General features: G+C 32.2%; 1 protein-coding gene across 1 annotated transcript; it reads left to right on the forward strand.

Annotated features, from left to right (window-relative positions):
- The first annotated feature begins 745 nt into the window (after nt 1-745).
- On the forward strand, nt 746-10,481 carry LOC136231180 (lipase-like PAD4). The gene is made up of 4 exons (XM_066020486.1): nt 746-899; nt 999-1,329; nt 8,277-9,011; nt 9,083-10,481. The coding sequence occupies exons 1-4, from the start codon at nt 880-882 to the stop codon at nt 9,875-9,877; spliced, it is 1,881 nt and encodes a 626-aa protein (XP_065876558.1). The 5' UTR covers nt 746-879; the 3' UTR covers nt 9,878-10,481.
- The last annotated feature ends 201 nt before the right edge of the window (nt 10,482-10,682 follow it).

Consider the following 10,682-nt stretch of genomic DNA (forward strand, 5'->3'; position numbering starts at 1 on the left):
GAAGAAACGCAGTAGAAAACGTAGCAAAATCGTACCAATTCGCTATGCACAAGTTATATTCCGCGGAAAAAAAGTTAAGTTATAATATATATACTAAGGCATTGTTTGGATTGAGTGTAATTAAAATAAAGTAAATAAGGTAAAGTAAGTGAGGTGTATAAAATAAATTGTTGTGTTTGGATACAAGGTAAGGTAAATGATGATATAATAATATAATTGTATTTGGTTTGAGGGTAAAGTAAGGTAAGGTTGTGAACAAAATTACTCATATATCCTTACTTTTAATTATAACTTTTATAATTTTTTATGAAATAAATTAATTCTTTTGAAAAAAAAAATTATTCTAACAAAAAGATATTTAAACTAATATATGAGAATGAGAAGGGACCGGTTTTTTTAAATATGGAAAGTTGCTTTTTTTTATGGAGATGTGGATTAATAATAATAATAATAATAATAATAATAATAATAATAATAATAATAAGAGATGGAAGGTGTTATGTAAATAAAATAGAACGAGTAAGGATAGTTTTAAAAAAATTTCCTTACCTTCCTTCCCCACCGATTTGGAATGAGTGGAAAATAACCACAAATTTACCCTCACTCAAGATTATTTTTCTACACTTACTATATCTTATTTTCAATTACCCCCATCCAAACAGAGTGTAAAGGTATTTTAGGAAAGCTTATTTTGAAAATTTCTACTTTGATATGAAGTAGTATAAGGAATCTAAATATATGTAAATATACCTACAAATGAGCTAGTTTGTAATTTAACCTTTGTTTGTATATGAAATTACAGAAAAGCCCAAATAGTCATCATCTCATCAAAAGGCAAAAGAAAAGAAGAAATTGAAAACGAATTCAACATCCCAATTCATGGAAATGGAAGCTTCACCGTAAGTTCAGCTGTCCAAGTTTTTCTTTCTTTCCAAACAAAATTTGACTAGTGGAATAAATAACTTTATATTTAAAACTTGATTGTCTTATTTTGGCAGATTCGAGAGCACCGAGATGCTAGCCACTTTCTTAGCATCAACGCCTTTGCTGTCGAATTCATGGAAGCTCTGCGATTCCGCCAATTCCCTGTTGAATCACAGTTTTGTATCGGAACAAAGCGGAGCCATCGGTTATGTCGCGTTTTCCGGTGCTCAACCGGTTTCGCTTTCGCCGACGGACGCGGGAAATCTGGAAGTTCTAAATAGTGTATTCTCTTGTTTACAACATGAAAATGAAGAGGGAGAAGAAACGGAGGAGCCTGTGATGGTCCACGGTGGATTTTTGCGTGTTTTCCTCTCCATCTACGACGATCCAAGTTTTCAATACCAGGTCAGCTTTCTTATCCTATTTTATTTTTTTATTATTATAAATAAATGCGATCTTGTTCTTCTTTTTGTTTGGTTGGAGAGAAAATTCAGGAGAAAACCAGGGAAAATTCATTAATTAATTGAATTCTCCTATCCTATTCATCGCGCTTATTTTAAATTCTAACGGCATCCCATCCCAGCTCGGGTCGGGATGCCAAAACGTTTGCTTATCATAACTGTAATAATTAACCCTTTCAATTCTAATTGAATATGAACACACTGTGTAAAGTGAAAAGCGAAAATTTACCCCCAAATTTGCAATTTGAAGTTTTTTTTTTCAATCTTTTAGAACTTTTTGCAACATTGTAAATATATAGCAAATCTATGATATAAAATTATTTCAAGTTTTATGCTGCTAAATCAAAATTCTATAATTTTATAAAAATTAATAAATCAATTATTATATATTAAAAAAATTATATTAATATTATATATTAAAAAGATTAGTATTGAAAACATAAAAAAACATAGAGAAATAAATGTTTTAGTTATAAAACAGGATAAAAGGAAAATTTTGTTATTTTAAATTTTATTTATTTCATTTAACCATTCACTCTAATAGAATGATTAAAGAGTTTGGAAACAAAAACTTAATGGTTATATAATTGTTTTTAAAATCATAGAAGTAGACTAGTGTAATATGTAAAAATTAACATAAAAACTAATAAATTATTCACTTTTTTTTTCTTTTTGTTCCAATTGGAACATTGTGAATTCCATTTAGGAATCCCGAAACAAGAGAATATCTACTATGCTTGTGGAGTGATACATCAAACCAATTAAAATATGGACGCACACCATTTCATGATAAATGATTGATATTAAAAAATAAATACATGCAAGTGACATCAATTAATTAGTTGATATATTACTTCTGGAGTATTTTAAAATTTCTCTCCGAAATGAGGAATCCCTTTCTCTACATTGACAATGAAAAGTACTCTCTCCATTTCGTTGGATCATTGTTCTTCGGAATTTTATGTTATTTATATTATTTTATTTAAACCTTAAATATTAATTTTAATAGATTGCTATATGTAAATTAAAACATTTTGTGATGGAAATGTATAAATTAAAATTTTATGGTCAAAATTCAAATTTAAAGCCTTAAAGTCTTAGGAGCGGCCTCTTGCCAAATAAATTGGCAGGGGAAGGCTTTTCCCCCAGTATACCCTTGTGGTGGGACTCCTCCCCGGACCCTCGCTCAGCGGGGACGCGTAGTGCACCGGGCCGCCCTAAAAAATATAAATTAAGTATAATTTTATTTTAAAAAGATGTGTTACAATGTTTTGAATACAATAATTTTTTTAATGGCCTTATACTCCTCCAATCCCCTTAACTTGTCCAAATTAATCATTTTACCCCCTCAATTTATCGAATGTCCTAGGCTTAATGCTTCTCCAGCCCCCTTTACTTGTCCAAATTGGTCATTTTACCCCTCCAACTCATCGAATGTCCTATTTACCCTCTTAACTCCATAAAAATGGTATTTCTTACCCCCTTAACTTGTCCAAATTTATCATTTTACCCCTTCTCAACTCATCGAATATCATATTTACCCCCTTAACTCCATAAAAGTGGTATTTCTCACCACTTATGATCTCTATTCACCCTCTTAATTTCATAAAAATGGTATTTCTTATCCCTTTATAGTGGTAAAAAAAGTTGAAAAGAGAAAGAACGAATAAAAAAATACAAATAACAATAACATTAATATAAACACGTTAAATACATTATATGTTGGGATAATGTACCAAAATAGACCTATGATTTTTGGAGAAGTGTCAATTTAGGTTCCACTTACAAAATAGCATAAATATAGGTTTAACGTTTAAAAAAAGTTATCAATTTAGGCTTCGATAACGGATTGTAAGGGGTGAAAAACACTACTTTTATGGAGTTAAGGGGGTAAATAGAACATTCTATGAGTTGGGGAGATAAATGGACAAGTTGAGGGGTAAGAAATACCACTTTTATAGAGTTAAAGGGGTAAATAGGACATTCGATGAGTTGAATGGGTAAAATGACCAATTTGGACAAGTTAAGGGGGATGGGGAAGCATTAGGCCAATGTCCTATTTACCCCCTTAACTCCATAAAAGTGGTATTTCTCATCCCTCAACTTATCCATTTATCCCCCAACTCATAGAATATCTTATTTACCCCCTTAACTTTATAAAAGTGGTATTTCTCACCCCCTCAACTTGTCCATTTACCCTCTCTCCAACTCATAGAATATCCTATTTACCCCCTTAACTCCATAAAAGTGGTATTTCTCACCCCTTACAATCCGTCATCAAGGCCTAAATTGATACATTTTTTAAACGTTAAACCTATATTAGTGCTATTTTGTACGTGGAACCTAAATTGATACTTCCCCAAAATCATAGGCCTATGGTACATTTTCCCTACATATAATGTCTTTAACTTCTTTATATTAATGTTCTTGTTTTTTTTATCAAAAAAAAAGTTCTTGTTATTTGTATCTTTTATTCATTCTTTCTCTTTTCAACTTTTTTTGCTAGTTAAATTTTGATTATCTAATTATTGTAATACAATATTATTATAATAAACATATGAAGGATCGATATAATTATCAAATTAAAAAATAAAAATAAAAAGTTGATATTAAAAATATATATTTTCAAACTCATTTGAATAAGTGCTATTAATTTTGCACTATAAAGGGGTAAGAAATACCACTTTTATGGAGTTAATGGGGTAAATATGATCATAAGGGTGAGAAATACCACTTTTATGGAGTTAAGGTGGTAAATAGGACATTCGATGAGTTGAGGAGGGGTAAAATGACTAATTTGGACAAGTTAAGGGGGTGGGAAATACCATTTCTATGGAGTTAAGGGAGTAAATAGGACATTCGATGAGTTGGAGGGGTAAAATGACCAATTTGAACAAGTTAAGTGGGCTGGAGGAGCATTAGACCTTTTTTAATTTTTTTACTTAGAAGTATAATTAGAAACTTGACATTACATATAAAAATATACTTTTTAGTATTAAAACTAATTACAGAAATTTAGTCCTGACAAACGAATTAAAAGAGTTATATTTTTCTCATTATGAGAAGTTTATATTGTGAAGTTTCCTCTAAGGATGGAGGAAAGCTTTGAGAAGTTATTGTTGAGTCTCGAGAAAGATGAGGAAATGGTTCTGGAACAGGGGGTGAAAGGAGTTGATCAAGCCCTAAATGAGATTGTCTCGTTGGTCGCTTCGTCCCGGATAGAGTGATCGAGTTCCCAGTGATGAAACATCGTATGTCCGGATTATAAAGACTAGGGAAAGGGATTACTATTTGTGATCTGGGAGGAGACCTCTTTAAGTTCTAGTTGTTTCATGCCCAAAATTTGAATGGGATTGTGATGGAGGTCTATGGACTTTCGATGGCCACCTGTTGATTGTCCACCACCTGAAGCAAATAGATGTTCATATGAATGTCCTTTTATTTCTCCTACCGATGTTGGTGCAAGTTCATGATGTCCGATTTGGATATATGTCCATGCTGGTAGGAAAAAGCAAGGTCATTCTTTGGAGGGCCTTATCGAGATAATGCCAAAATTAACACAACGGGTGGAATACATGCGTATTAGGGTTTCCATTGATGTGAGAACCTATATGAAACGCAGGAAGAAAATTAAACTATTGTTGAAAGAGTGGATGATGAAGAAAGAAGAAGGATGATTGGTCCATTTCGAAGGCTGCCAGAGGTCCATGATGCACCTATGATTCCTATTGAATCTAATGCATCAAAATGGATGGTCGGATTAAAGGTGCATGATATATTCTCAAACAAACGAGAATTGCAAGATGCACTTGGAAAATATGCAGTTAAAAATATGTTCAAATGGAGAATGTACAAGTCTAACAAGTTCTTGTTTGAAGTTAGATGTAAGAATGGTAAGACATGTAAATGACGGGCTAGAGGTATTGTGATACAGAATTCTGATATTTTCAAGTTTCGAAGAATGGATGATATGGACAAACATACATGTGCCAGAGATCAAATATTACCACCTCACAGGCAAGCGGGGAAACTAGCTGCCGACATATTACTTGCAAATAAGTTTGGTCTCGAGGATAGAGTATATCGACCAAAGTACATTGTTAAAGATTTTGAGAAAGGGTATAAAATAAACATGTCTTATATGCAAGCTTGGAGAATAAGATGTTGGAGGTTCACCGGAAGAGTCAGATATGTTGTTACCGGACTACTGCTAGATATTGAAATAAATGCAATCTAGGTACGGTGACCCATATTGAAACTGATCATAATGATCACTTCAAGTACTTCTTCTTGGCTATGAGTCCTTCACTTAAAGCGTTTAAAGAACATATTCGGCATTTTATTTTTGTTGACAAAGCTTTTTTGAAAGGTAAATATCTCGGCCAATTGTACATTGCAGTTGACAAAGATGGTAATAACTAGATTTATCCTCTTGCTTTTGAGGTTGCACCTGATTTATGACCAAGTTAAAAGAATGTATTGTCGATGTAGATAATTTTGCCATAATATCAGACAGACACAAGAGAATTGATTATGCGGTGAATTTGGTGTTTCCAAATATGATATATGGATGTTGTTCTCAACATGTGAGAATGAATGTGAAGGCTAAATTACGGAAAATTAGAAAGATAGACGAGGTGTATCGGTGAGCTGCTAAAGCTTATAGAATTTTTGATTTTAACGAGGCAATTTCGAGACTGAGATAACTACATGACCTCGATGCAGAATATTTAGAGCAAGCTGACATCGAAAATGGCCACATACATACTTTCATACTTGTCGATATAACATGATGACCACAAACATAGTAGAATGGATATTCCAATTGGGTTAGTTTTATAATTTACTCAAAATATAATCTATAGTATCTATGACATATAGAGTCACCATGTCGTCACTATATAAAGTAATGATAACGTAAAAACAAATTTCTTGAGATCATTAGCTGATCGAATCCTCAGCTTTCATTTTAACAGTAATGTTTACATGGATCCTAATGACCACAGTGAATATGGTCATTTTAATCGTATTATACTTATAATTATTTATTTTTTGTTATATTAAATTTTTTATTCACTTCTAACTGTGTAATTCATTGCTGTCAGTAAAAAAAATCATCTGATAAACTTTTTTTTTTTTTTTTTTTTATACTGAGTCATCTGATGAAATTTTATAAGTGACCAAGACTTTATAAAATTATATTGATGATTTTGTAAGGTACATAAAGATGGTTAACAACAAACAAAAAGACTGGCATTCAAAAAAAAGAAACAAACAAAAAGACTGACTTTTCAATAATGTGGTTGTTGATGGCTTGACTATAGGGTCCAAACGATATGAAGTAGTGATTCACAGACTCACAACCAATATTGACTGAAATCCGATATATTTTCTCTAAATATAAAATCAAATATAAAAAAGAACTAAATATACAATTGACTTAGTCTTGTATAAAAGTACCGTGCATATATTGGTAAATTTTTTATTTTTAATATTTTTAGTTTTTTCTTAAAAAGTATTTTAATTTTGAGCAATAATTAGCACAAAAACAAGGAACAATTTTAAGTTTAGGTAACGGAACTCATAAAACGAAACTGTTACATGGACTTAAAGTTGGAGGTAAGGAAGACATGCGGGTGTCGGCGCACCCTATTCATTGAATCAAACCCTTATATGAGTGGTTAAGTCATTGCCTACCTCTCCATTGTCATATGCAGTGTACTAATTGCACGCCTAATAGATGAAATGCTGTGCAATTTTTTTTGCTGAGTCCAGGCCAAAATAACCATATTTTGATATGGGTGGTTTTTCTTATTGTGCGCTTCAAACAGTTAATTATATTCTTTTTTGACTGAAATTAAGTAAACTGAACTGAATGTTACTGAATTAAACTAAATATTACTGAATTGAAATGATAAATTTTATATATAAATAATTATAATAAATAATGATAAATAATAAATTATATATAATATATGATAAATAATAATAAATTATATAAAAATAATTATAACTATAATGAATACTGATGAATTTATATATAAATAATAATGAATTATATATTATATATAAATTATAATAAATTATAATAAATAATGATGAATTATATATAAAGAATGCTAAACTATAAATAATAAATTATATATAAATAATTATAACTATAATAAATATTGATGAATTATATATAAATAATGTTAAATTATAAATTATAGTAAATAATAATAAATTATATATAACTAATTATGATTATAATAAATAATGACAAATTATTGAACTTAACTGAAATTACTAATAGTAAAATTAAATTAAGTGATAAACAACAATGCCTAACTTTTCTACTGTTTGGCCTAAAATTAATTTTGGTTGAAAATGTTAGAGAATAAAATTTTAAAATCTTTGAGGTTAAAGTTATACTGCTACGCCATAAAAGTAAAATCCATATTGAATTCCTATATTTGTAGTTTCTTAGTTGGGGGTCAAATTTTATGATCCAAAGTGATTTTGATTTGGGAAGTTAATTAGTATGTATTTTGTCAACAAAGTCTTTTAGTTTGCATTTTGAGAAAAAATGCTGGTCTTTGTCAAAAGCATTGGTACGTTACAGAATAGGAATCTAACCCCTTCACATTCAACAATATTTTGCATCTCCGCCTGCTCCACTACCATTTCAAATCACATAAAATAAAAGTTAAACGAACCTTCAAAATATTAGTTTTTTTGAAGTATTTTACCCCGTAATCAATCCATTAATATATGTTTAGTAGGGTTTGTTATACAAGAAAAAGAATTAGTTTGAGTAATACATAAAAAAAATGTAGAGATGAATTGCAGTGTTTATTAAGATATTGATGAATTAAGGATGAAATGCAAATAAAAACGTGTGAAATGCAGATATCAGGAATACTTGAGAAAAGCAAGTCAATAGTGATCACAGGTCATTCGGCAGGAGGACCAATTGCTTCACTTTGTGCTCTGTGGCTCTTGTGTTACCTTGAAACTGAATCAATCACTAATGTCTCAGTATTATGCATCACATTTGGGTCAACTTTGGTGGGGAATGAATCCCTTTCTCGTGCCATTCTTCGCCAAAGATGGACTGGAAACTTTTGCCATGTCGTCTCTAAACATGACATTGTTCCTCGATTACTCTTTGCTCCTTTACCTCTCTTAATCCCTCATTTACATTCCTTACTACAATTCTGGCAATTATCCATGACTTCTCCCCACTTTGGACCTCTCTCTGCCAATTTGCCATATCAAACTATTTCTGATATTTTCACCAATGTTGCTGCTTCCTTGCAACAACTCATACAAACTCGGGCTGAGGGTGTTACAAAGATGACTTGTGCTTTTTGGCCTTTTGGGAACTATTTCTTCTGCTCTCAAGATGGAGCTATTTGTATAGATAATGCAATCTCTGTTGTCAAAATGATGCATTTGCTTTTATCTACTACTACTACTACTCCAATCTCTAGCATTGAAGATCACCTTAAATATGGGGACTATGTTAGTAGAATCTCTTTTCAATTTTTGAACAAGAGGAGCTTCCTGCCTGATGATTTTCCTGAATCAAGCTACGAAGCAGGTGTTTCATTGGCATTGCACTCCTCAGGACTTGGTTCCCAGGTATGTTGAATGTTCTCTAATACATTTGAAAATGTGAATTCCATTGTTTAGTCAAAATTGTATTGGTGCAGGATCCTGTTGCACAAGATTGCCTAAAACTGGCAAGGCGAATGGGACGGACTCCTAGCCTCAACTGTGCTAATCTAGCAATTAGATTGTCTAAAATAACACCTTATAGGGCAGAAATAGAATGGTATAAAGCATGTTGTGATAAGTCAGATGATGGACTGGGGTACTACGATTCGTTCAAGCAAAGAGGAGGCTCAAAAAGGGACTATAAGGTGAACATGAATAGGCACAAGTTGAATCAGTTCTGGGATAATGTAATAAAAATGTTGGAAAACAATGAGCTTCCTCTTGATTTTGAGAGGCGAGCTAAGTGGATAAATGCATCTCAATTCTACAAGCTCCTGGTTGAGCCACTGGATATCGCAGAGTACTATCGAACGGGAATGCAGGTGGTGAAGGGGCATTATGTTAAGCATGGAAGAGAGAGGAGATACAAGATATTTGATAGATGGTGGAATGATAGAACAGTTAAAGAGGAAGATAAGAAGAAGAAGAAGAGAAGGAGCAAGTTTGCAAGTTTGACTCAAGACACATGTTTCTGGGCCAAGGTGGAGGAAGCTAGAGAGTGGCTAGATAATCTGAGAAGCGAAATTGATCCAAGAAACCAAAACAATTTATGGGATAATATTAACGTATTTGAGAGGTATGCCCGTGAATTAGTGGAAAGAAAGGAAGTCTCAAAAGATGTATTAGCAAAGAATTCAAGTTATTGTATGTGGGTCAAAGATTATCAAGTGGTGAAAGCACAAGTTCGTCCCCAGTTTCCAACTTTTATGGATGGGGAAGTTGTTCCTTAAATTTCTCCGTCTTGTGTACTTGAGAGTTGAGTTCAGATAAAGAGCCTGTCAAATTACAATTATTATTATTACATGAAAAAATAAACTAGAGTAGCAGGACGTACCTGCATATCAAAGGCTCATGCTCCAAAATTATGTTAATAAAGGTTTCCCTCTGCACCAAATTACAAGACTCCAAGCAAGGGATTTCTCAATTTCCCATTTTCTCCTCTTCCACTCCACTAAACACAAATTATACGATACCCTCAAACCAAAATTTTAAATATCAGACTGGAAATCGAATCGGATTAATAACTGGTCATGGTTAGTAGGTTTGAGCGAAAATTGATGTTATTCTCATTGAAAAATATAGTATAATGTGTATCCAATTTATAGAAATAAAAAAGCTAAAGCAAGAGTATACTTCTTGGAAAAGGTGAATGATTTACAGGGATATTTTAGTAAGGCTTTAGGAATAACAAATTTCTCATTTCTTTCATTGCTTTATCTGTATGGATGATTTTAACCATGTTATCCTTGAACGATTGGATGGTTGCATGCTGCTGGGTATGCTTGAACAAGGATTGATGTTGTTGAATGTATAACAACTATTTTAGGCAAACTATGCTTTTTGTTTGTGATGCTCTGTGTTTTGCTATTCTGGGAATTGTGTTCTGGGTTGTTATATTCATGAGCCCCCTTTAAACTTGGCATGAATAGATTGAACAAGCCAACTTTGGTCAGATGATTCAAAAATTGGGGATAATGTTGAGCTTTGGTGAATAAGTCATCGATTTGAAGTGCAGAAGAGATTGGCATGAGTCCG

This window comes from Euphorbia lathyris, chromosome 5 (genome assembly GCF_963576675.1).
Source record: "Euphorbia lathyris chromosome 5, ddEupLath1.1, whole genome shotgun sequence".
Classification (NCBI taxonomy): Eukaryota; Viridiplantae; Streptophyta; class Magnoliopsida; order Malpighiales; family Euphorbiaceae; genus Euphorbia; species Euphorbia lathyris.